At 49.0% G+C, this 25,822-nt stretch overlaps 2 protein-coding genes across 7 annotated transcripts in view; one reads left to right on the plus strand and one right to left on the minus strand.

The window, feature by feature from the left end:
- The window catches only part of NRAP (nebulin related anchoring protein), a 70,047-nt gene extending 58,772 nt beyond the window's left edge, over positions 1–11,275 (plus strand). For all 5 annotated transcript variants that reach the window (XM_088020099.1, XM_028121742.2, XM_028121743.2 and 2 more), the window contains 7 exons: positions 2,270–2,374; positions 3,159–3,257; positions 4,546–4,650; positions 7,949–8,056; positions 9,264–9,575; positions 10,350–10,481; positions 11,065–11,275. In XM_088020099.1, coding sequence (XP_087876225.1) covers positions 2,270–2,374; positions 3,159–3,257; positions 4,546–4,650; positions 7,949–8,056; positions 9,264–9,575; positions 10,350–10,481; positions 11,065–11,169 — 966 coding nt within the window. In that variant the 3' untranslated portion in view covers positions 11,170–11,275. The remainder of the gene's footprint in view (positions 1–2,269; positions 2,375–3,158; positions 3,258–4,545; positions 4,651–7,948; positions 8,057–9,263; positions 9,576–10,349; positions 10,482–11,064) is intronic.
- Positions 11,276–11,746: 471 nt separating this feature from the next.
- HABP2 (hyaluronan binding protein 2) overlaps positions 11,747–25,822 on the minus strand; it is a 32,278-nt gene continuing 18,202 nt past the window's right edge. The window contains exons 3-13 of one of the 2 annotated variants that reach the window (XM_028121745.2): positions 25,173–25,283; positions 23,646–23,753; positions 22,308–22,424; positions 21,293–21,412; positions 20,560–20,731; positions 19,245–19,342; positions 18,099–18,354; positions 16,691–16,833; positions 15,786–15,920; positions 14,288–14,433; positions 11,747–11,911 (exon numbers count right to left, since the gene is read on the minus strand). In XM_028121745.2, the coding sequence (XP_027977546.1) occupies positions 11,747–11,911; positions 14,288–14,433; positions 15,786–15,920; positions 16,691–16,833; positions 18,099–18,354; positions 19,245–19,342; positions 20,560–20,731; positions 21,293–21,412; positions 22,308–22,424; positions 23,646–23,753; positions 25,173–25,283 (1,571 nt within the window). The remainder of the gene's footprint in view (positions 11,912–14,287; positions 14,434–15,785; positions 15,921–16,690; positions 16,834–18,098; positions 18,355–19,244; positions 19,343–20,559; positions 20,732–21,292; positions 21,413–22,307; positions 22,425–23,645; positions 23,754–25,172; positions 25,284–25,822) is intronic. The other variant, XM_088019918.1, reaches the window with a different exon arrangement.

Consider the following 25,822-nt stretch of genomic DNA (forward strand, 5'->3'; position numbering starts at 1 on the left):
CCCCCCCCCCCCCCGCAAGTCAGAGGCGAAGGACTCTGGTCTCCCGACTCGTGGTTTGGTGCTCTTTGGCTCCCCCCGGTGGCTGGATTAGGAACCCAGGCGCTCTGACTCCTAAGGGTTCTCTTAAGGACCGTTTGTCTGGTACACCCAGAGGACAGCCGTCCATGGCTCTTCTGAGAATCTGAACAGTCCCTTGAACACCGCCCTTGTTCTGCAGACGGGTATAGGAACCCCGCTTTTGCAGGGTGGTGTGAGCCCTGCATGAGATGAGTCTAAAGCAAACCACGCCCTCTGCAAGAGGGCGATTATAAAGATTCTCATTAATATGACAAATATACCTCCTCCCCTGGTCTCCTCCGGGTCCAGTTGTTAACACTGGTGGAAATTGGGGACCCAAAACTGCAGCCTGTGCTCCAAAACGGGGGTGCTGGGAAACCCCACGTATGAATCTGAAGGTGGCCTCCAGGTCATAATCCGTACAAGGGAAAGCAGCAATACTGCCATCTGGGGAAGCCAGGTGCAGTTGGGCAGCATGAGAGGTCTCTTATTATCTTAGAATCCTTCTTCAAAACCATCTTTGGGTAGCTGATTCTTCTCGGCTCCCCTCCTCTCTCCCCCTCTTTCATCGTGAAGTCCGGGGCAGGTGTGTTGTTTTTAGGGTCTGCGTGTATAGTCAAGCCTGGCCTGGGAGCTGAAATATCAAGAGACAATCCATTTATAAGAGAGTCTGAGGCCCAGTCAGATCTTTGGGGAACCTGCATCTTGCTTTCTGACTTCCCTGCAATTGTACTGTTCAGCTCAACAAAAGGCAAGTTGAAAGAGTGCTCCCCACTTCATCTTGCGTATGAAAGGAGCAAGGCCCGGCTGTGAAGAGGCCCTGTAGGATTATTCTCTCTAACTTAGAAATTTATCCAATTTTCTCTGTTCTTTATCAGAGTGGAAGGCAAAAGCTTTGCCGGTGTAGACCGAAAGATCGTGGCATACAAAGCAATCTTACTGACATGGGGTTTTGAAACCTGCTCCTGAACCTGAGTGATGCCTCCCTTCACCAGTCGGAAGGCAGAGTGGAATTTGCACAGGGGCATTAACCAGCAGACAGTAGATCAGAAACGGACCCTCTTTGAGGCCAGCTGTGAGGGACGCTGTGAATCCTGAAATGAAAGGAAACTAAAAAGGCCAGAAGACTGGTTTCTGGAGTGATATTTTGCGTTACAGCAGAGCTTATATCTAAATTAGAGAAACGCTATCAACTTCGTTTAGATCCAGATTTTAGATTTCCTTAGCGAGTCCTTTTCCACCCTTAAAAATGCCTCATTTCCATAAAGAAAAGAAAAGCATTCCTGTGACTGTCTCGTCCTAGGTAATGGTGGGCAGATCGTGGAATGGTAATAAGATTTAACGTTTTAGGAGACTCCTAATCAGACCCATTGTCCTACTCACCGCTTAGAATTTTCTCCCAGGAATGCTGCTGCAGTTCTAATCTTCTGAGTCCTTAAAATGAAGAAAATGCATAAGGCCCAGCCCATCTTTGTGATATAAGCAAATCCTGAGCCAACAGCAGGAAGGGGAGGTAAATCCAGGCACGAAAATGTTAAAATGGCTCACATGCTGTAGGCCGGTTGTATCTAAGTGTGTGTGGTTTAGTCCTGCTGGCACTGTCTCTGCCCCCTTGCTCCCCCTCCCCTTCACCAGACAAAACCAGATCCAACGCATCAAGTGACCTTTGCTCCCAAGGCCTCTCAGGTGTTCTCATGAGAACAGAAGGGTTGTCATGACCTTCAGCTATCACAGAGAGAAACTGAGTCACATTTTGGTGAAACGATTTGTTCTGAGCCCCAGCAGGTCTGACCCAGAACTCTGGGCCCTTTGATCACCTGACGGTGGGTAAAACTGTACTATTTAGGCAGGCAGGCAGGCAGGTAGTTGCCTCACTGCCAGCAGGAAACAGAATAATCCAGGCTGATGCCTGGGCTCGGGTGTAGATCTCCACTCTTTAAGCGATCGTGTGCCTCCATTACCTTGGCTTCTAACCCTGCCCATTCACAGGTGGGGCCTGCTTGGATCTTCTGCATGATCCATTATTTAATTCCTGGCGGAGTGCACAAACTCACATGGTTTGACTTAACGATATGCATAATGCTCTCCGAATGAAGACGACGACGTGTTACGGTGAAGATGCATACAGATGCTATTACAAATCAAGCACCTTTAAATAACCCGACAGTCATTGGCACTCTGTGGGTAAAAACCGATGATCTTCTGTCTGCAGTTTCGCTACAAGTCAGACGCGATGGGCATGAGGGGTACGGGATGGCTGACACTGAGCTCCCCGCAGCTGGAGAGTGCAAAGAAGGCTGGAGAACTCATCAGCGAGGTACCTACCACTCACCCAACTCTGCCATAAGTGCAACCTGCTATTTATTTCCTCCTGAAGAGGGAACCTGCTTAGGGGGTGGAAACCCCAAGAGGGCCCCATGGCCACTGGACCCCCACCATTTTTCCTGGCCTTTTGCAACCCAATCACAAGACAAAACAAGATTTCCCTCCAAATGAGTTCACTTGCTGGGGAGTTCAAGTCATTCCAGACTGGGCAGTGAGAGACAGATGATGCACTAGAAGATTCTCAGTTGGTACATCAGGTAGTTATGAGCTAAGCTGGCCCATTGTTTTCTTGGGGGCAGAATTTTGCCATCCACCTACAGAGTTTATGCAGAGTGTCCAGTGTCTGGGGTTATCTGATTTCAGATGGCATTACACATTGCAGAAGGATGGTTACCTTTACCGAACTGCCCACCATATTGGTGGCCTGGAGATTCTGCCCTGGGGAAAAATCTCTTCAAGGGTGGTGCTGCCTTCTTCCATCTCTTAGTAGCCAGACTTACTTGGACAGGATCCAAGGACATTGATGCTGAGTCCTTCCCTCTACTGAATTCCTTTATTGTGATATGACTTGGAAATGTGCAGGAGAGTAAATATTTGTAAAATGCTCCTTATCACAGAGGCAGCTTGGAGCCCTGTGAGGTACCCACTACGAAGAGAGACTTGTTTTCCAGTAGTGCCATTAGCACACCTGGTACTGAGTAGGTCGGGTGAAGCTGCATTCAGAAAAATGCATGGTATTCAACTGTTTTGTGGGAATCTGTGTCTTTCTCTTACAGACCAAATACCGTAAGAAACCAGATAGTATCAAGTTCACCACAGTGGTTGACTCCCCAGACTTGGTTCATGCCAAGAACAGCTACATGCACTGCAATGAGGTGGGTATGTTTTCATCACCAACCCAGGAGTGGGTAGTGCTGCTCAGTACTCAGGGCTTAAGAGCTCGGGCTTGGGATAGATGTCTACTACCTGGGTGATTTAGGGCCAGTTAATTGCTGTCTCCTAACCTCCATTCCCTTATTTGAAAGGAGGGCAATGATAGTGCCATTTCATAAGATTAGGTGAATTAAATGAGAATTAAATAAATAAATGAATGTGAAGCTTTTAGCAAGTATGGGGAATGTAGTAAGTCCTCAATTTATGGTTGGTTATTATGGTTTGGTTCATAATTATATTATGGTTTGATTCATAATTATAACAATACTAATACTGCATATTATTGATGATCTTTTACTAAACACTAGATGAGATACATCTTAATTATTGATAGATGGTAATGGAATTAAAAGCTGAACATAACCCAGTTAGAAAAAAAAAAGAACAGCTATATTAAAAGCTTTTTTCTGCTTCTACTCTCTCTGTATGATTTAGCCTCATTTCTTCTCCCTTATATTTATTTCGAAGTATAGGAAGTTAAATATTTTTTCTCTGACCTTGTCAAGGGATTTGATTTTGCACACACAGTGACAAAGCCAACCCCTGGTCACACAGAGTCCAAATATACCGACAGGTTCACGTTTGCGAAGTCCAAATTGAATTTGGAAAAGGATCAGAATATTCAGTACTATATTTTCCTCTCTAAAAGTAGATGAGACTCCATCCCTTCCTAAAATTCTTTGCAACTCTTAGATCACTGCTCTCAAAATAGCAACTAAGAGAAAGCTTGAGTTTTTAAAATTGTGTCTTCCTGGGACCCAGGTAGACTCTGAAAACTTTAATTTTCTGAAAACATATGAAGGCCTTTTAGGATAAAAAAAAAAAAGACATTAGCGGTTGTGTCTTTTTATTATTACTATTCACATCAGGCAATAAGCAATTAAGACATCTCGGTACTAGTAGAAAGCTTGAACAATGCTCACTTGCAAAGATTCTTGAAAGAGCCCCACACCTTATACTGTTTGTAAAACCACACAGGTGTGGCCATCCGGGATGTTGGTTTGGGGCCCATTTGGAGCAGATCTTGATAAATATTTTAAACAGGGTCTCCTTACCACCAGCCAACCCTACCCGACTCTGGGCATGTGGGTTCTGGAGGGATGCTCTTCGAGTGCAGGGCTGGGTTCTGCTCCCACGGTGGGCACCCGGTGGGGAGGGGCAGCCTGCTTCTCACCCATAATCTCAGCCAGCCCCTGTTCTGCATTTACCGTGAGCCTGTCTCCCCCACAGCGTCTGTACAGGTTGGGGGATGCGGAATCCCTGCACAGATACACCCCGGTCCCTGACCACCCTGATTTCGCCAGAGCCCGCCTCAACGCACTACATCTGAGTGACGTAAGTGAAGTGATGCTTTGTGTGGCGTGCACCTCCTGCAAATGTATCTACACCCAGACTGGATTGTATTTGTTGGGGGGGAGAAAAGTCCCAGGAAGGGGGACTTGAGACAGGAAGAACACAGGACCGAGAGTAAGACAGACCGCACATGGGACTCTGAGCCACTTGCCTCGCTGGGCCTCAGTTTCCCCAACTGGAAAACGGGATGGAGCTGGGCAGACCAATGCCTGTGGTTCCTTCCAGCTTGAAAATTCTGGTTCTGGGCGTGACGTGACGGCCAAGACCATAGTCAGGTGCTCCCCTGGCCCTGGCAGGTGTAGACACCTGCTCCGTTTCTTTCCTAGACACGTCTCCTCAGTCCCCAGAGCAGGGTGACTTTGGAGGCATGGTGGCACTTTCTCGTCGCACAATTGTCGTCCATCGGGTACAAACACGAGCGGCTCCTTTGTGCGTGAGGCGGTGGCCTCCACACTTCTGTTTCCCTTAGATGTCTGCCCTTTGCGTGCATAACCAAGATGCTGTTTCCTAAACCCGGGCTTGTTGTTAGCGGGGGTTGGAGGCCCCCGGTTGTAATAGAATAGGCCGCCGCTCGGCCAGCAAAGCTGTGATCCGGGGATAACAGGTAGGCAGGCGGCAGAATCAAAAGCCGCTGTCAGATCAGAATCACACAGGCTGAGTGTGTCGGCCTGGGGCCGCGCGGGGCCTCCCAGAGTCCGGCCATTCTTTCCTCCCTGGCCTGGCCATTGTATCCTGGGGCTCCGTGCAGATCAGCAGCTGCTCCTGCGCACCCCAGAGGTGGCCGCCTTGCAGGGGTCGGCGAGAGGCGCCTTCTAGTTAGCGTGTGTATTAGTTTGTTGCGTTTGTAAAGCCCTGTGGGATCCCACGCAGTGAATGCGATGGTGCTTTGTAAATATGAGTTATTATGCCCATTTGAGGCTTTTGAGGGATGTGCAGGCGATAATTTTAGAAGAGCAGCTCGGGTGGGCTGACCTCCATCTGGGGGAAGCGGGACCTCCCCCTCAGCAGAGCTGGGACAAAACATCCATCGTATTAGTGCTCCGAGGATGGGGGGGAGGCCGGGCCTCCTTGGGCCGCATGATTGGAGGCCCAGAGCCCTGAAAACTGGGGTGAAGCTGCCAGTCCATTTGGGCCCCGGCTGAAGGAGGACGGCCACCCTGGGCTGGTGACAGAGCATCTTTTGGCTCACGAGGGACACCAGTCTGCCGAGTCCCGGAGCTGAAATTAGCCGCCGGGGCACGCAGATATGGAGAACTCATGGACCTCTTTTGAAAGAGCACTTCTTCGGGGGCGTGGAGAATGCACACAATTGGATCAAGTGCTCTGTGAGGAAGATGTGGAGGGAAAGTGACCTTCCTGGGCAAAGAAAGCCACTGACATGTGTAAGGCAGCCGAAATAACTGAAAATCAAATGACTCTAATGTGTGAGGATGAAGACAAAACTGCGCCCACTGTGACAAAGAAGAGGGACACCCCGGGCTCCAAATCAAAGAGCCTACCGAATCTAAAGGCTCCCAGTGGCAAGGCAGAAACCTCAACAGAATAAAAAAAACTCAGGGAGGAAGTGATCATAATCAAGCAAATAGTATACGGGGAGAAGGAGCGGGAGAAAGGGGAGCCGGCGCCTCGGGGAGAACCCCAGTTTCAGCCACGCTCGCTGGGTGACCCTCTGTCGTAGAGGCTCGGAAGCTGGGGTGCACTGGACACCAGAATGGGGTGACGTCGGAGTTCGGTGCTGAGGAAAGTTTGGTGTCCTTACCTAGCCAAGATCCAGTGTGGAGGCCCTTTGTAGGAAGGGGCCAACTGTCCCCTTCCCAGAGGATGCTAAGGGCTTGGACTCTCTTTGCTATGTCTACTGCTATTGGTGGGGTCACCATATCAGGGAGCGTAATGCTGAAGGTGATGGTCGCTCTGTCATTATCTGACTGTTTCTCCCCGTCTACCGATCCCTCCGTCCTGCCTGTTCCACTCGGCGGTGACCCAGTAAATCGAATCCTTGGGGCCGTTTGTGACCCATCAATGAGGCGATTACTCCAACTATCTCTAGGCCCCTGAACACAGCAGGTATTTGGCTCGTGGTTGATGGCATTGGATGTCGGAGTTGGAGGTGATGATGAAGGTGAAGGTGATGGATGGCAGTACATAACAATGTGGGGCTCTACCGCGCCTGGCTCCTTCTCTGTGGGCCCCTCTGGTTCCAGGCCCAGTTGTGCGGTGGTTTGAGGCACTTTGCTTTTTTATCTGCCATCCTTCCTTTGCTTAGTCCCCTCAATGCCCTGTAGAACAGAGCCTCGGCCATGACCTCTGTTTCCAAGTGACAAAAGTAAGGTTCTTCAGGGGCCTCCTGACCTGCTGTGGCTCTTGGAATGAGTGAGCCACCGACACGGTCTGGGGCTGTCACTTTGTCGTCTGCTGCTGAATGTGCCTCACCTGCTGTGTCCCTTCTCTGTGGCTGGATAAAGGACAGCCCTCCACTGGGATTTCCAGATGGCTCCTTTCATGGAGCCATTCCCTTATGCTGAAAAAAAAAATATTAGCTACATGAAGGCATGGGAGATTTTGATGCTCTCTCGGGTACGTGGGTCTACCTGAGAACCAAGAGGATGTGATTACAGACTCCCGGAGGGTGTGCGAGAACGCCTTCAAAAGGGAAAAAATGAAAGAGGAAGATGTGAAATACACGGGTCAGGAACTCAGTCAGGTTCTTGGCAATCAATTTAATTCAGGTGAAGGCTCTTCCCTCTGTGTGGGCACCAGGGGCGTGCCTATGGGAGGCGGCACGCTTCATTACGATGGTGTGACACAGCTTCAAAAGTAGCCGAGGGGCCCCTGGGAAGTCGTTGGAGCTAACAAACTCATGGGTGCCAGGACTCAAGGAATAGTGCTTTCAGCATGAGGGAAGAAGCAGCGTTCTTGAACTTCGAGTTCTGGCACCTAGAAGCTGCAAACCCGAGGCACTGGAAGTGAATGCAAAGACAGGAAGGAGTGGGGGCGGATGGCCTCTGGTACCAACAGGATATAGCAAAGGAGCCAGACTCACAGACCACAGACCCATCCGAGCAGGGCCTGATGCTCAGGCCAGGAGCGTAGAGCGTAGAGCTGGCCAGTCCCACCAGTCCCAGAGCTTGGGGAGGTCCTCGGGACAGATGTGGGGCCATGGCTCTGTCCTTGGACACCTGCAGGGCGGAGGGTATGCGCTCGTTCCTGCTCAGAACTAACAACATGCCAGGTGTGGAGTTCTCACTCCCTGCTCACTCATTTCTCTGTTTTCCCCATCTAGAAAGCCTACAGAAATTCTTGGGAACAGACCCGGGCTGGCGGCTATGACTTCAGGCTCGACGCCATCCCATTCCAGACGGCCCGGGCGTCCAGGGAGATCGCCAGTGATGTAAGACCTCAGGCTCTCTCTCCCTCTGTCACTTGTGGGTTTGACTGCTTTTCCCAGTTCTGTTGAAAAGCAAACCACCAGGAACCCAAAACTGAACAAGTATTTCAAATGAAATTAAAAGTAGGCCTTATTTTCTAGAACCTTAGCCAGAAATTTCAGATTGGGGAGGACACTCTTAAAAGTTGACATATGTGTACCTAGAAGTGAACTAACATTTGACTGATGTGTCGATCCACAATAAAGGGACTTCTAGCTGACGTGCAGCGTGACAGGGTAGAAAGAGATTGAACTTTTCCCTTAGATTGATTTTGAGTCCAAATCCTGGCTCAGTCACTTAGGACTCGGCCGTGTGGTGTTGGGCAAGTTGCTTACATCCTCTGAACGCAGATTTCTACATCTGTGAAATAGGGATATAATTTTCATCTCCTAGGATCAATGGAGGACTGAAAACAAAATGGTTCACAGTGTCAGGCAAATAACAGGTGTTCAAAGCATGGCAGCCATTTTTATGGAAGAAGAAGGTAGATCATGGATCACTCATGAATAGCTTGTATCTGCCCACAGTCAGTCCAGAAATCAAGAACAAGCATTTGGAAACATTTTTAGCAACTAGCCGTTGTGACAACCAAGCCTGTGCCCGGTGGACTCCTCTGGAGCAGGGCTGGTTTGGGTGTTACCACTACATACTAATCAGATGCAGTAGAACCACCTATGGGACTTTGATGGATTGGAAATTTAAAAAGCAAAACAAAATGAATCTGATTCTTCCCTAGAGATGGTTTGAGGAACCCTGGACGGGGCCCCTGTAAGCCGGGAAGAATCAAAGGAAGAGTGGCTGCTGAGAGAGTGGGCACATTTCTCTTCCTGTTGGATTATTCATTACAGCAGCCTTAATACCCATAGCCGCCACTCGGTGGGCACGAACCTGAAGCTCAGCCCCCATCTCGTTGAATCCTCTCCGTGTCCCATGGGTTGGAGGCTCGTTCTCCCATTTTATCAGGAAGGGAAACTGAGGCTCAGAGAGACTCCGTAACTGGCCCCAGGCCACACAGCTAGAAGGTAGCAGAGGGAGATCTAGATCCGAGGTCTACCTGAATCCAAAGATGTGTTCTTACCCCGCCATTGAACTTCCTGCTGAGAATCCTGTGGGCTGGCCCCGGAGGGGAGGCAGGCCCCCGCGCCCCATCTCTGCTTCTCTGACCTGCAGTTCCTGTATAAAGAGGCCTTCCTGCGGGACCGGGGCCTGCACATTGGTTACCGCAGCGTCAGCGATGACCCAAGGATGAGGCATTTCCTCAGCGTCAGCAAACTGCAGAGTGACAACGAGTACAAGAAGAACTTTGCCAGGACTCGGGCCCAGTTCCACAGCCGCCCGGACCAGCCCAGCTTCCTCCAGGCCAGGAGGAGCCAGCAGCTGGCCAGCAACCTGCGCTACAGGCAGCCCCCAGCCCAGCCCACCTGCGACCCCGAGCAGCTGGGCCTGAAGCACACGCAGAAGGCCCACCAGCTGCAGAGTGATGTGAGCCACCTGGCTGAGACCCTTCCTCCGCTGCCTTAGCCATCACGCGCATCCCACATGACCCACATGACCTTCAGTGGGGGGTGGGGGGATCTGGGCTGAGACAGAATCCGGGAGACCTAACACCGCAGTGCCAGAAGGAATAATAATTGCAGTTTATGGAGTCTTTACCGTGGGCCAGGCTCGGTGCCAAATACTTTCCCAAGCACCATGCCATGGACATGCTCCCACAGCAGCCCATCCCTGCCCCATTTTACAGATGAGGAACCAGAGGCCTGGAGAGCTTAGGGAACCGACTCAAGATCACCCGGCAAATAGGTGGCAGGCCTGGGATACGAACCCCATTTGGCTTGATGTGAGAGCTCAAGCTCTTGATGGTCCTGCCATACTGTTTCTGAGAGGTCTTAGCAGTTACCTGACTCAGTCCTTGCACTTTCCCTGGGAGGCAGCTGAAGCCCAGAGAAGGGAAATGGCTTTCCGGAGGCCACAGAGTGAGTTGAGGTGGAAGCTGAGACTTGAACGGATCCTCCCCACCCTCCGCCCCCAGTATGGCTCCTGTTACTTGAGTGGAAGATGCAAAGCCCAGCGACATGCCGGCCCAGCTCACAGCACATCGGGCCCTCCGTGCCAGGGAGCCTCTGTTTGGGTGGAGTTTGCCCCCCTTGTCCTGGCTTTACTGACAGGGACATATGCTCCATCCCACAGAGCCACACTGTGGCCAAACCACCCCAGGCCCCACTGACCTCCTGTTCTTGCTTCCCTCTGTCCCCTAAGGTCAAGTACAAATCAGACTTGAACCTGACCAGAGGTATCGGCTGGACACCTCCCGGCTCCTACAAAGTGGAAATGGCTCGGCGGGCGGCAGAACTGGCCAAGGCGAGGGGCCTGGGTCTCCGGGGGGCTTCTGTGAGTAGCCTGTCGCAAACCCACCCCAGCTGGCAAGGCCGTGGGGGAAAGGCAAACTCATTGTTTCTTTTCAAACTTTATTTTTGGCCGAAGGTCAGCCGGCTCTAAAGAAGTGTGAAATGCAGCTAGCTGGAGCAAGGCACCTAATTTCATGGGTCTGAGATGACCAGGCGGATGACACCAGGGTTAAACTTCCTGCAGGGTTTTCTCTGAAGTCTCAGCCATTAGCTGTGTGGAGACAAGCCTACCGGGGCCCCTTCAGTCGCGGGCCACGGCCGCCCAGGCTGTGCTCACCGCTAGCTCATTACATCCACAGAAAGGGTCAGGGACTCGCTGGCTGCAACAGTCTGGGTTTTGAACCCTACTTTGTTCAGAAGAAAGACGCCACGTCTAAATGAGAGATTGGCTTTGCTTCTTTCTCCTTCTTGCCTCGAGGATCCTTTCTCTTGGGGAGGATGGAGGAAGGGAAGGGCAGGGGAGGGGGAGCATTTGAAATGCTCCGGGGGCATCTGAGGCAGTTCATCCTGTGGGAGCCGGGCGGAAGCTTCATTCTGACTCAGGGAGGTATGTTTGATTTCTGCAGGGGGGGCCAGAGGCTGTGGAGCCCACAGATAATCAGAGGGGGGACGTGAACCCAGATGCCACTGAGATTCTGCATGTCAACAGGAGGAAGGCTCTGCTGTTGTGAGTAAGCAGCATCCACCCAGGACTCTTGGGAAAGAGGCTCAGGAGGAAATGTGCCCACCGGAGACATGCTTCCCTTCCAGCGAGCTGAAAAAGCCATGCACCAGCCCGTCCCTGAGCCGCCTTTACTAAAACAACGACTCTCAGAAAGCCACGGAGAATATTGTATTTTTGGTCCCCCGTCTGATCCTGGACGTGGGTGGCCAGTTCTGTTGCGTTCCTTGGGTGTCTGGGATGAGGAATAAAGATGTAAAGGTGACTCCCACTGGCTCTGGTTGTTCTGAAATCCCACGTTTGCAAATGTCTGAGGTGAAGGTGGTCTGTGATTTTCTTGAAGGGAAGCCAACAAAGTATCTATTGAGTTGATTCTGGCATGTCTTGGGTTACCCACAAGGCAGCCTGATAAACCTGTGGACATGCTGGTTCAGGGCGCCCCAGGCTGGGTGGCCGTTGTCTCTGCTCAGAGCATGGACACTTGGCTATATGGCCTCCTGGGGGCTCCCAGGGTGTCCAGGGCTGCCCATGAGGCCTGGCCTTGTCTGGGTGTTCGGGACAACGGGCTCTCAGGTTCAGAAGACACCTTAGAAGCTACCCTCCTTTTGGATGGTGGCTTTGATCCAATTCAGAAATTTGGTAACTTGGGTGTAGACTCCTGGCTTCTTCCCACATTCCAGGCCCCAGCTCACTATCCCATAGATATAGTAGGTACCATTCTTCTCACAGGTCAGAGGGCCTCCAGAGTCACCCTAGGGGGAAAAAAGACACATGAGTTCAGCTTTGTGAATCAGAATACATTCAGAGACACCCTCCACCTTCCATGAGGAGATGCCAGGGGGCGATGGGGTGACATTGCCCCAGTGGGTTTCTCTGGGAAGTGGAGGCAGGGCTCTTCTGAAGCTTTCTCAGACACAGAGCTCTGAAGGGAGAGAAGTGAATACCACCGCAGGCCCCTGAGTCCATGAGGGCTTGGCAGAGAAGCCACAGGACTGGACCCCAGTGCTGTGGTCACACCCCTACTTCCACACTCTTAGTCATGACTCGTAGTCACACAGCGAGTTCTCAGGGGCCCCCAACTTCCCATTCCTGCAGGGTCGGGGGGGTGGTACCCTGTTTGGATAGAGCCCTCCCAGGACCCGCAGGGCACACACAGGGTGGGGAGGACAGGGCTCAGAGACAGCACAGCCTAAATGTTCAACATGGTCCTATGGGGTTAGGTCTTCTTGGTTCCAAATCAGGTCGGCGGATGCTCGCCAAGTGGGCCTCAGTTTCTCACGTGGTGAACTGTGGAGAGCAACAGACCTCCCCCAACCCTGCCCCGGCTCCTGTGCAGATTAATGTTTGTAAAGTACATAGAGCAGTGCCTGGTTCATATTGAGCTGCAGCTAAAGTGGCAGGAGGAGGGTGGTGGGAAGGGGCAGCTCTCACCACGCCCCACTGCTCACACCGGCAGCTGAGAGGATTTACAGCGAATTGTCTCTTTGAATCTTAGCCACACCTTAGGATTTTATGCATACGTTATTTCGTTTTTACAGATGAGGCACCCGAGATTGGAGAATTATTTCAGTATAATGAATTGAATGTGTTCCCCCCAAATACTGATGTTGTAGCCTAATTCCCCAATGTGACAGTATCAGCGGGTGGGGCGTTTGAGAGGAGATGAGGTGGAGCCCTCATGCATGGGATTAGTGCCCTGCTGAAAGGGACCCCACAGAGGTAGCCGACTCTTTCCCCCTTGTGAGGTCACAAGGAGGAATCAGCTGTCTGTGACCGGGAGAGGGCGCCCCCTGGAGCTGGACCACACTGACACCCTGATCTGGACAGCCAGCCTCCAGAACTGGGAGAAAGACATCTGTGCTGTTTAAGCCGGTCTATGAGGATTTGTTAGAGCAGCCCGAGCTGACGAAACAATTCAGTGATTGACAAAAGTCACGAAGTGGAAGAACCAGGATTCAAACCCATGACTGTTTCCAAAGCCTGCAAGCGAAGCCTTCAAAATACCTAGAGGACAGAATGATCTGTTTTCTTACTCATCTTCCAGGGGCTTCAGACAAATCACACCCATCAGCCCGACCCTCCTTTGAGGAGGTGGATTTCTGCAGCCCCTTGGGCAGGGACAGAGGGTCCCAGCAGAGCCACAAACCTTAGAGAGAGTGACGGTGATTTCCCACCCCAGCTCGAGGCTGGCAGGTCACTGTTGGGCCCCTTTGTGAGGGGGGAGCTGAGGTTTGAGTGTGTCCACGCTGGGGTTTCCAAGATAGTTGGGTGATTTATGAGGACGTTAGGCAGAAAATTCTAAACTTAGGTGTTCTTGGGAGTCTAGGAAGGATGTCTCTGTGAGATGTGACCCCTACAGAGAGAGAGAGACCATGGGGCCTGGTCTCTGACCTGGGGTAAAGGCTTGAGGTCACTTCAGCACCAGTAGATGGAGCCTCCCCCATCTCCCTGTCCTGCAGCCTCTGAGTCACCACAGGCCTCTGTGGCTTGGGGTCCCCAAAAGTCCTAGACTGGGTTGGGGGGGATGTCAGGTAGGCTGAGGAACCACTCAGCCACCTAGTGTGTTAGGGCTGAATCCCCACCCCCATCTCTGTCTCTCTCTCTCTCTCATGTACACAGGCACAAACATACAGATCCTGATGTTTAGTTACTATTATTACAAATTCTCTGGGCCTGCCATCTTTCTCCTTCTAGCCACTGGTCCTTTGGATAGCTCCTTGTTGGGATTTTCAGCCACGCTGCCCAGTACTAAGGCCAGAAGCAACATCTTCATGTTTAAACACAGTGAAGTAAACCCCCACTCTGCCACTCAACCAGCCAAGTGCTGTGGGCCAAGATCATTTCTCCAAGCATCTATGACTTGTGATGATGACATCCCCTTCACCAGTGTCATGAGAATTAACTTAGACAAAGCAGGCAAAGCGGCCACTACAGTTACAATGCTGGATCTTCCCGGATGGATGTGGATGCCAGTTTGCCAGAGGACAGGTATGCCTGCCTGTGCCTTAGCTTTATGGCAGGTGGGCCTCCAAACTGGCCCTCCCAGCCAGGGGCTCTCAGTCTGGCCTCTGCCCAATGTAAGCTCCCACCTATGTCTCCTTCTCCAAGTGCCATTTGGAATCTCTGACCTGGCATGAGTCTTTCCCAGGCTTCTGAAGGTTTCCTGCACAAATCATGCTGTCATCGATCATGTGGTCATAGAGTTGGTGGGAGTTGCACAAAGTGTTGGCAATCAGCTTGACCTTGGCATCCAGGAGCTGGCGGGATCCTTCCCCTGTGGGGTAGAGAAAAGAAGTCACCACTGTGGGGACCCAGAAGACACCTGCCCCACCAGAAGATGGTGGGGGCATTGATAAGAATATGGCCACAGGTCTGAACTCAGAAAGGAAGGTTTTTCCAGGAGATGGGCAGAGGAGCCTCATCTTTCAAGGATGGAGGCTCTTAGCCTCCAGTCTTCCCCATGGTTTTATAGACCTTCTGTTTTGTGCTTATCTCAGTGGAGATAAGAATCATTTATTCCCTCTTCTGTCTCCCCAGCTAGACCATCAGGTCAGAAGGGTAGGGATAGTGTCTTAAACCATTTTTTAAATTTCCTAGCAGAGGGCTGGCACACGGTAGATTCCTAATGATGGATGCGTTGCTCCTCTAGATTACCTACTTCCCAGAGCAGAGATTTCTTCCCCTGAGGATCCTCTGTTCTGCTCAATGTGCTCTGGTCAGCACGGTGATATTGAAAGGTTTAGGTGCACGACAATGAAGATCCCTATGAAGACTGGCCTCTGGCTAACTTTACATCTGATTAACCCGAAATCTTTCCCAAAAGCCTTCTGACAAATTTGTGTATTACATTTCATTTTCTTCACGAATACAGGTCTATTTAAAGTGTTTCTTGCTTTCCATTATTAAGGGCAAGATTTGGGGGAAAGAGAGATCTATTTTGAGTATTTGAGAAAGACTTGAAATACACCTCTGGATTTCGTATGTTAGAGAATATAATCTTGTCAGCACATGAGGAAATTGATCCTGTGCTTACTTTTTTAGATAAGAATGCATCCTAGAGACAAATCAATAGCTTGGTTTAAGAAAATTTATAGAATGCCTACAATGTGGAGACCCCTGAGCAAAGCACTCCAGAGGAAACAGATGAACGAACGTGGACCCTGCCCTCCAGGGGCTGACTAAGTGAATATCTCCATGGAATTCTGTCAGCTCCTATTATCATGATTCCAAACCTAGGAGATAAGTGTGGTTATGGAGGAACTAAAACTCAGCTGTCCAAGTGACAAAGCCAAGAACCCAATGCCAGTCTGATGCCAAACCCATCTTCTTTATAATCTATCCTCTTTCCAGTCTACCAAGGGAAGGAGAGAGATCTCTGTGGATACAGGATCAATGCTTGATGGAAGTCAAGGTAGGGGACAGGGACAGATAGAAAGATCAGGGAAGGCTCCTTGGAAGTGATGAGATTTATCTAGAGATTTAGCCGTAAGGCAATCTCTTCCTTTTTGTAATACACCTTCAATGGAACACTGATTCTAAGTTCAGAGGGGATATCGAGTTTGATCCCTTTCTTCTCTAGTTAATGCAACTCACCTGGTTCTCAGGAGAATGCATGGCCAGACTCACCTGTTTCTGTCACACCCCAGCCAGAGATGTGGCACTCAGTCCCAGATGGGAAAATGCTATGAGGCAAACATACAGTCTTCACATATTTGGATTCCAAAGCACAGTGACCATCCACTGGCTTTAGCTTGAGCAAAGCTAGGTAAGGAGAGAAAGAGGAAATGAATGATGATATCCTCTCTGTCATTAGCTTCAACTTGATCAGGAGGTAGACATTGCAAAGCCCCACTCCTAGTGCCTAAAAAACGAATGCCTTGCTCCTCGGCTACTGCATTCTTTTAACTTCCAACTGGGAAGGAGTCACACTTCAGGCTGAGTGTAATACCGAAAAATAATAGTGGAGTTTGAAATCATTTATAATCCATTTTTTTAAAGAACAGTCTTCAAGAAGGAAAAAAAAAAAAGATACTGAGGAAGGAGTGCTCCCACATGAGAGGAAGATACAGATCCCAGGAATGGAGAGCTGGAGTACACACTGAGCAGCCGGCAGCTTAACATCATTGCGTCTACATCCGAGCACCTACCAGATGCCAGATGTACATGGGGACACATGCACATCAAGTCACTTAACACACAGGAAGTTGAGTGCTGTACACCAGCATATCCATTTTATAAAAGAGGAGCTGAGGCTTGGAGAAGTGAAGCCAGCTAGTAAGGGTGGGTGCTGGGATTCAAGGCTGAGTTCCTTCCACAATACTACCTTGCTAGCACCTCTTCCCCTCATTTATCGATAACATCAACACAGACCTTTAAAACTAAAGGGCTCTGGAATAAATTCTCTATCTTATAGAGTCTATGAGGGACCAAAAAGATAAAAGCACCTTCTAGAACCAAACCTCAGCTTTCCATCAGTAATGAAATCTACCCAGGACAAGACCCATGGGAGATCCACCATAGAGGAGACTTGCCAATATCATTGTGGGGAATCTCTTCTCTTTCATTATAGTGGCTGTACTTGAAAATCTTCTCCACCCCGAATCTCTGCTCATGGAATTCTGTCTTCTTCAGGTCCTGGTCCCCTAACACCACTTTCAGATGTTTAGTTTTTATGCTGCAAGGGAAGGTAAAATGGTCTGGTATTTGAGAGACTGAAGTTAAGCCCTGGCTCTGCTCCCAGTGAGCTATGACCTTGGACAAATGACCCGACCTTCTGCAACCTTGGCATCCTCATCTATAACTGTCATCTTGCTCACAGAACTCTGCTGTGTGGTCCAAGTAAGAAAACGTGAGGAAACATGGTCTCCAAATGCAAGCTGTAACATATATCCCACATTTCCTGAGAGACCTCCCATTCCCCCTGGGATTTGCTAAAGAGCAGCCAATTAACTTCTTGAACAACTATTCTTTGTGGAGGCTAATGTTTGCATGTTTGAAGAATCCCAGAAGAAATTGTTTAATGATGCTGGATAGGAAGACCTTCAAGGCTGCCACCAAAACCTGGGCTACATGGGACCAGCTCTGACCATGAATTTGGGGAACTCAGGGGAGTGGTGGTAATTCAGCTGCTCAGTAGGTGCTGGCTTCTCTAGGCCAAATAGGAGTCATGGCTGAAGACACACAACACCAGGAGGTTCATAGTAATGGCATCAGATAGGGAGCATGCTATTTTTCTCTGTTCAGGGCAAGACCGGAGAGGTTAAGGAAACAGGTCAGTCTGGGTTCATATCCCATTTACCTACTGACTTTCCACATGACTTTACTCAAGGTGCTAAACCTTCCCAAGACCCAGGGTCCTTGTTTATGAAATGAGAATAACAATCAAGTTTTTCGGGTGCCTGGGTGGCTCAGTTGGTTAAGCGACTGCCTTCGGCTCAGGTCATGATCCTGGAGTCCCGGAATCAAGTCCCACATCGGGCTCCCTGCTCAGCAGGGAGTCTGCTTCTCCCTCTGACCCTCTTTCCTCTCATGCTCTCTATCTCTCATTCTCTCTCTCTCTCAAATAAATAAAATCTTTAAAAAAAAACAATCAACTTTTTCACTGCACAAATATTTACAAAGCACTTGTTCTGTATGAAGACTTGCACTAGGCATTGGGTATATTACAATTAATAAAAGTAAAAATCTCTGTCCTTCCTCAGCTTGTCTTCCAGTAGATAGTGTTCAGGATTAATTGTCATAATACATGTAATGACCATGGTAAGCCTTCTAGACATGGTAGCTCTTTTCCATCTGGTTTTAAGGAGCCACTCTTGCTCTTAGAGCTAGATCAGCCCCTCTGATCCTGCCAAAGTCACCAAAATGCTGCTCAGATTGGAAGGGGAGAACACGCCCCAAAGACTTGCGTTTCCCTGGCCTCTGCTTTCAGTAGGCACCTACTTGGTGCAGTGGGCAGCAGTAAGCACCCAGCAGGGGTGGATCAGTGCTCCCCCGCAGAAGTGGCCCTGGGGCATGGAGACAGTCAGTGGCAATGAGGTCTGCAGGGATGCCTGCCACGGGTGCTTGCCCGCTGTGCTCTTAAAGCCTCCATAGATCCTCTTGAACTTCCTCTTCATCATCTCAGTCCTCCCACATGAGTCAAACCCTGGAAGCTTAGTCAGAGGCTCAGTGGGGCTTTCCTCTGGGTCAGCAATGTCTGTGGGACACAAGAAAGACAGATCACACTACTCATTTTCCTTCCAGGGCCTCAGAAGTGACCTGTCAGAGGTATGACTCCGAGTCCAGCAGCTTAGCAAGTTTCAGAGTTAAGAGACTGCACTGATGCGTACAAGGTGGGCATGTAGTAGGTACACAGTTAATATGTGTTAATACATGGATTCCTATGAAGCAAGTCTATAGAATTAATGATGAAGATGTTGCTTTTTTTTTTGAAGATGTTGCTTTTTACTTCTTATTTTGACATGTATACAAAAATGTGTGTGTAAATATGTAAATCCATCACTGGAGGAAGGGTTACTTCAGTTGATTTTTAAAGAATGGTTGGTTATGGACAAAATCAGATATAGGATGGAGTATTCTAGACAGAGATGACCATGAAAGCAAAGGCACAGAATTGAAACTATCCAGGGAGGTAATCCCATCGATCAGGACAAGGCGGGAAGGTGCAACTTTCCGGACATGGGTAGAGAGGTGGGCCAGAGAAGCCTGCCAGGAAGATTGTGAGGCTGGAATTCTGTCCATGTTGCATTCTGAGAGGCTATGGAGTCTCAGCCAATGTTTGATCACCACTGTATACTGAAGACCTGGCATAGTGCCAGGCACACAGTGAACAATCCATAAGTATTTGCTGAGTACACTGTCTGGGAATCAGGAAACATGAGTTTATAGTTGGATCACTGGCCTCAGTTAACAAAGGTATCCAGGCTTGCTAGGCATCCTGAAAGGGGAGCAGAGGATTGGGCATTTGGGTTTCCACTGGGATGGCAATTGGTAAAACAGGTGTGGTGGGTGAACAGGATGAAGAGATGGGGTGCAGGAGCCTGCAACCTCACCATTGCTGGGGCTTCAGGACAGCCATGTTCTTACCTAGGGCTGAGCAAGCTGGGATCTCGCAGTACTCCCATTTCACCTTTGCGTTGTTGGCTTTAATGAAACACCAGGGCTGTTTGTCTCCATCTGGGTTTCTAAAATGAAAACACAAAATAACCCACAGTCAAGGCTTGGTGAACCCCCTGAACCTCATTAAAGGACCCTTGGATAAAAGAGTACCAAGTTCCTGTGTCCACCCCTGCTGCCCAGTGACCATGTTCCATTCCATTTCTCCAACAGGTCAACAAACCCTGGCACATAAGTGTTTTTGGCAAAACTTTAACTTGCAGGGGAGAATCCCAATGACCAGAAAACAGTTAACAAGATGTGTGCCAGATCCATGGGACATATCAAAGTGTTTGTAGGAAAAGAAATGAGGTCCCTGTTGAAGATTCTCCTTTGTCAGGAAAGTGAAATAGCTACAGATGCATGGTGAGAGGAGAGCCTCTGCCAAGACCCCCAAATTCCATGCGTGGTAATTCTCTGCAGAAGGCTGCCATGAGCATCGCCCTGGAGAGCCCTCCATGAAGGGAACAGCTCAAACTGGGTGAAGGTGGGAGGTAACTTGCATTTTCTGCAAGGGAAATCCTCTGGCTTAATGGAACCGGTCCATACAAAAAGCCATACAAAAAAATTCCTGCCACTTATGTGCAGATTCTATGTGGTTAGAGCAGTGGAAGAAGCCAAGAGAGTAGTCTGGAGGCAGCAGAAGGAGAAAAAGGTAACTAGTCTTCACCAGGGATAGAAATGACATTATCCTGATGTGGGAAAACCTGAACATCCTGTGGCAGAGACTGCAATGTTCACCAGACATTCCATTTTATCTTCTACGTTTCTCCCTTGAAGTTGTGCAGGATGGCGTGACTATTTCTGGCCAATGAAATATGTGTGCAGAGATGATGTGTCCTTTCTAGGTTCAGGTAGTAAAAAAAAAAAAAAAAAACTCATGCTCTATTTTTGAGTCTCTCCTTGCCTTTCCTGGGTATTTGAGTAACTCTGTGGAGCTAAGACTCTCCCTTGCATCCCACTCCCCAACCCACAGGACCCATGTAGCTACAGTGAAAATTAAACCCTGAGGTACTCAAGCCACTGGGATTTGGGGGTTGTTTGTTACAGCAGCACAACCAAGCCTATCCTGTATAGGAAAACCTTCCTAGAAAGAAAGCTGATGAGTTTCAGTGTTCTGCAACGCCCCCCCCGCCCCGCAATTTCTAAGCTGGCCCAGGAACACTAGGAGCAGGAGAAAGGGACAGACAAACCCTTATACTGACAAGCACCCAAGACTGCTCATGCGGAAGAAGATAAGTTTTACCTGCAGAAGTTGTGCTCCCCGATCCCGTGAGTCTCAGCATCTTCCATAAACATGTTGTAATTCTCCTGCAAGAGGAGGTGGGAGTTCCAGTAAAGGCATGTGTGTTGGTTGACTGTCTTACTCACTTTCCCTTGGTAGGAGTAGCCATCACCAACGTAGCAGTCATCAGGACCTTGGAGAGAGCAGGCAGGGACACGGGAACTGAGAGGGACTGGCATGCTGCTCCTGAAAATGACCTGGCAGGTGTATCAAGTGGGGAGAGGATCGGGCCTGAATACTGATCACCCTGAGCTTCCACCATGAATTCCAGAAAGAAAGTGGCTTGTATATTCCATGTTCAGCCCAGCTTAAAAACATGAAACATGGTGGTTGTGATGGAACTTAGATGGAACTTTAGTTCCATCACAACCACAATTTAACACAATTTAACACAATTGTGTTAAAGAACACAATTAGTTCTTTAATTTTGGCTCACACAAAGCCTGATGGCCTGTGGGTTGAGGACCAGGGAGGCTCAGGTGTACTTGATTTGCCTGCATTACATCCCAGTTTATGACTATTTACACGGAGCCAGGTGCACCCTATGCCCTTTGGTTGGAAGGCAGAGGCAATAGAGTTTGGGAATCTTGACGTTAACCCCATTCTGGGAACAAAAGCCAAATGTAAAAGGATTCCAGAGGCCTCACTGTGGCCCCGAGTTTCTGTTGGAAGTGGCGGTGGTAGAGATCCATACCTATTTCACAGAATCTCCCTTTGAACTGGTCAGGGCAGGTACAGGTGAACTTGGTTCTCCGCCTATGCCGGGAGCAGGTGCCGCCGTTTTGGCAGGGATTTGGCCTGCACACAGGAACCACTGTGAACACAGGAAGTAGGGCCAGGAAGGTTCTTCAGAAGGAGTTGTAGCTACATCGGAGATGATGAGGAGATATTGGTGGCACTCTTCTGGTGCCCATCCTTTCACAAAATTTGGGTTACCAAAGGGGAAAGACAGACCCACTGACACTCTAGTAAATGGACACATGAACCTTAAGAACATAAACAAACATGGGTGAGGGAATGTGATGGAGGCCATGCAAAGAAGAACATCTAAGTAGATGGGTCACTCAGTGAGGAATAAGAGGTATAGACTGAGCAGGAACCTAGGGGCCAGTCTGAGCTAGGCTGAATGAAACCTGGCTCTGCTCCTTGATAGCTGTGTGACTGTAAGCGAGTCAGTTAACTTCTCTGAACTTTAGTTCCTTCATCCGTAAAGTTCTTCCTTGTGGTATTTTTGGAAGAATGTAAGAAAAAATGTAAATCTCTTGGGACAATGCCTGACTTATTGCAGTGACTAAGTAGAGATTTAATCCCCTATATGGCCCATTCCAAGAATAGACCCAGGCTTACTTCCTGGAGGAAATGAGTTTCAAGATTATTCTTTTTGGATGAGAAGGGACACAGGTTAGTCAATTCCCCCTAGACTCTCTAGGGGTGATGCATTTTCTTTTTTTCAAGATTTTATTTTTAAGTAATCTCTATGCCCAACGTGAGGCTCAAACTAACAACTCCGAAATCAAGAGTCACATGCTCTACTGACCGAGCCAGCCAGGCATCCTGGGATGATGCATTTTAGAGTCATAGTTAAAAGGGCCATCTTGGATGCCACTAAAACACCAGAGGCATCTGGACTTCCACACAATAGGTTGCAGACATCCCAGGCACAAGCCAGAGAGAGAAAACCTAGCAGAGCAGGGGCCTCCCTCACTTACCTGTGGAGCAGTCTGGACCCCTGTAAGGGTGTTTACAGGCACAGCGGTAATAGGGAGGACTTTGGGTAATGAGACATTGGCCCCGGTCACATGGGTTGTTCTTGCACTTGTTTTGCACTGTAGGAGATCCATAGAGAAGTAAGCAACATGATTTGGGGACAAATTTTACTTACTGGGGTACCTGCATAATACAATGTTTGGGGGCGGTGGTGAAGGGTGACTGACAGAGTGCGTGCCCTTGTCTGTGGTCCTGAAATACCATGCTACCCCTGGACAAAAAAAAAAAAAAGTTTTTTTTTGTTTTTTTGTTTTTTTAATAAATCCTTGGGTCATGGATGATTGCATCCCAGTTCCTTCCAGGGCTCATATTCTTTTTTACTCTATCTTTATAAAAAACCTTGATCATTTTTACACCTTCAACAAACAAATAGAGCTACAATTTGAATTTCTCTACTTTGCAGTTGATTTTATATTTCATTTACAATTTTGTCATTCTTTGGGGAAGTTGAGGGATGAACCCAGATACTATGTTAATGCCTGATACCCCAAACCATGCTGACGTGTTTATTGAAGGACTTACAGGATTGAAAATGGAAGGAAGGGGTGAAGACGGCACAGAGAAAAGAAGACAACCATAAAGCCCTATTTAAAGATCCTCACTGCCTCCCTCACCCCCGTTCAATGGTCACCAGATGGAACAGAATCCACATGCCTCCAGGGGTTCACTCAGCCCGTAAGGGTTCTATTCTCAATATCTTATCACATAGCTTCATGTTATGCCCATAAGAGGTCACTGAAGGCAGAAATCGTTCTTATCAGAGTCTCCATAAGTGAGGATGGTAGGAAGAAAGAGCATGGGGATGGGAGCCAGGCAACACGGCTCTAATATCTGCTCTTTCTCCTAAATAGCTGTGTGACCATGATCAGGTCCCCTGTGTCTCTGGGTTCCCTTTCTCTAACTGGGTTGGGCTTCATGTGCCTTCAGATTCTTCCTGCTCTCTCATTTGAGAACAGTGTTTCTCTGTTGTAGTTAGTCTAAACACTCTAAACAACAAGTCCTGAGTGTAGAATACATCTTGGTCAGAGTCCAGCTCTTATCTCCTCTTAGCCTCAGTGTTCCCATCTATAAAATGGTCATACCAGTCCTATACCAGTACTCATGGGTAAGGATCCAATGAGATGTCGCTTGTTATCATGCCAAGGAGTCCATTATGGATGATGCAATATGTATGGTTATAACCCTTTCCATGGAATCATTCAGCTCTTTTTACCCCCTAGAGTTGGGGTGCCTCTTGTTCAACTCAGAAGGAAGAGGGAACCCAGTGAAAGTGCACTCACCATTCTGACACCTGTTTCCAGAGAAAGGGGCTGGACAGCTGCATGTGAAGGTGTCCCCGCTGACAAGGCAGTCCCCGCCATGTTCACAGGGGTTGGACAGGCACGGATCTATGATATGCGGACAGAAGTCAATGATCGCAATGCACAGCACGTGAGACGCCCCCTGTTTGCTCGTCAAACTTCAGTCTCCTGCCCCGAAGGGGAGAGCGAATGCATAGCCGGTGATTGGGGAAAGGGGGAAACGTGAATTGCCCTTAAAGAGCAAGGAAAACTGCAGTCACAGGACCAGAGAGAGATTCAGGTTACTAAGAGGACAGGCGAGAAGGAATCTCATTGAGTTTCTCATTGAGAAACTCCCCTTTTCCACCATCAGTGTTTTTCTCCTCCCAGTCTCGCTGGGAGTACCACGGGGTCTGCCTCTGATGCTGAAGGCATTTCATAAGCCTGAAGACCTCCCCTACTCCCAGTGCCCGGGGGTGGAGGTCAGGAGTGGGGAAAGAAAACCCACCCCTAATGAAACACAAGCTTTCTGAACATCAGGAAAGAGGACCAAAGGCAAGAGGGTGACAGAAGGATTGGCGGCGAGGAGGAAATGACCCAGTGGCCTTCATCTTTCTTCAACTACTTGTTCAGTTAGATTTTGTCATATTTCATCTGTGCCTTTGGCTTTTCATGGTTGTCTGAATGGATCTTCCCTTGGGGAATTCTTTATCCTTCTGTTCACACACATTGTTCTTTGGTTCAGGAACTAGGATCCCTGGGCCCAGCTCTTGTTTTGATGGTCCCTTCTGATGTTCCCCTGATGCCCTGTATCTTGGCCCTGCCTTCCAGGCCACTTCGCACAGTTACAGTTTTTATTCTAGCTGCTAAGTGCATTCCATTCCTTCTCCTGGCTTTGTCACATGCTTTTGCTTGGGACCCACTTCTCATTTTTCCTTCTGTCCCATTGCTTGGGTTAAGAAGCCATAAAAACAAAAACAAGTGTAGAAGCATACATGTGAGTGTGCACACCACACACACACACACACACACACACACACACACACACAAACAACTGTGCAAAGCTTCCGAGGAATGTAAAGAGAAAGAAAACCACAGCACAAGGGGAAGGGAAGTTTCAATGCCACATTTGTGAAAGCTACAATCTGATGCTGAATGCTAACCCAGCCTCTTCTGCATAATTAGGACTGACCTGTAATCAAAGCTAGGAAGTGATTTTGAACATGACTTTTACTCACCATGTCAGGAGACCCAGATGATGATGCACTAACTTGCTGTATGACCCTGGCTAAGTCAACGCCACTTCCTCTGTCACTTGAGGGTGGGAGAGAGAGTCTCTAGGAACCTCCCCAGTCTCCCTAGTGTATGATTCTAACTGAAAAAAGCCAGTCTAAGTCATTTATCCGATACCCATTCTATGACGGTGGTCAGAGAGGAGAGAGAGGCGTTTGCATATAATCACACATAAACTCTTCTAGCAGAGCTGGCTTCCTCCCAGGAGGGCCCCCCAAGAGCTTTGGCACCTACCGTCCTCTATGTAGTACCAGTCAGGATTCTCCTGGTAGACAGGAGTATTATTGCTGTTCTCCTCCTGGTTGGATTGCTCATAGCTATTCTCGTAGTAGTCAGGGGTCCAGTCTGCAGAAGTGGGAAGGGAATGGAAGAAACCCCAATCATTAGACCCAAAGATTTCCAAATCCTGAAGGAGGATCCATGTGTCTTTCTAGCTCCTCAACTGATGGGGTGGACAGAAGGGGTTAGGCGTGGTGTTTTCATTTGGTGTGTTTTATGATGCAGCAGGGCAGTGTTGGCATTTGGCAGGGTCCAGAGCACCTGATCGGAAATGGGGAGAAGTCAAGTTCTTGCTTTCCACTGACTGTGACCTTGGACAAGCTACTTGTATCCTCGGGCCTTGGTTTGTTTATCTGTGAACAGCAGGAAGATGAGTGGGGTTTAGAAGGTCTCCAAGGTTCTACACAAGATGTGTCCAGGGTGAGACCCAGTAGCACCTGAGCACCTCTTTGGGCAGTTTTGTGAATAAAATGTCTCCTTGGGCCTTTATTAGTCACCTTAGCTTATGAAGTCGAAGAAACGCGTCAGTTTCCTCTTGGTCGCGGCATCAGAGTACTCTCATTGTATCTCTAGCTTCATCCTAACAGCTAAGATTTATTGAGCCT

Source organism: Eumetopias jubatus, unplaced genomic scaffold, assembly GCF_037043125.1.
Source record: "Eumetopias jubatus isolate StellerSeaLion01/CBP00866 unplaced genomic scaffold, mEumJub1_p1.0 scaffold_17, whole genome shotgun sequence".
Taxonomy (NCBI): Eukaryota; Metazoa; Chordata; class Mammalia; order Carnivora; family Otariidae; genus Eumetopias; species Eumetopias jubatus.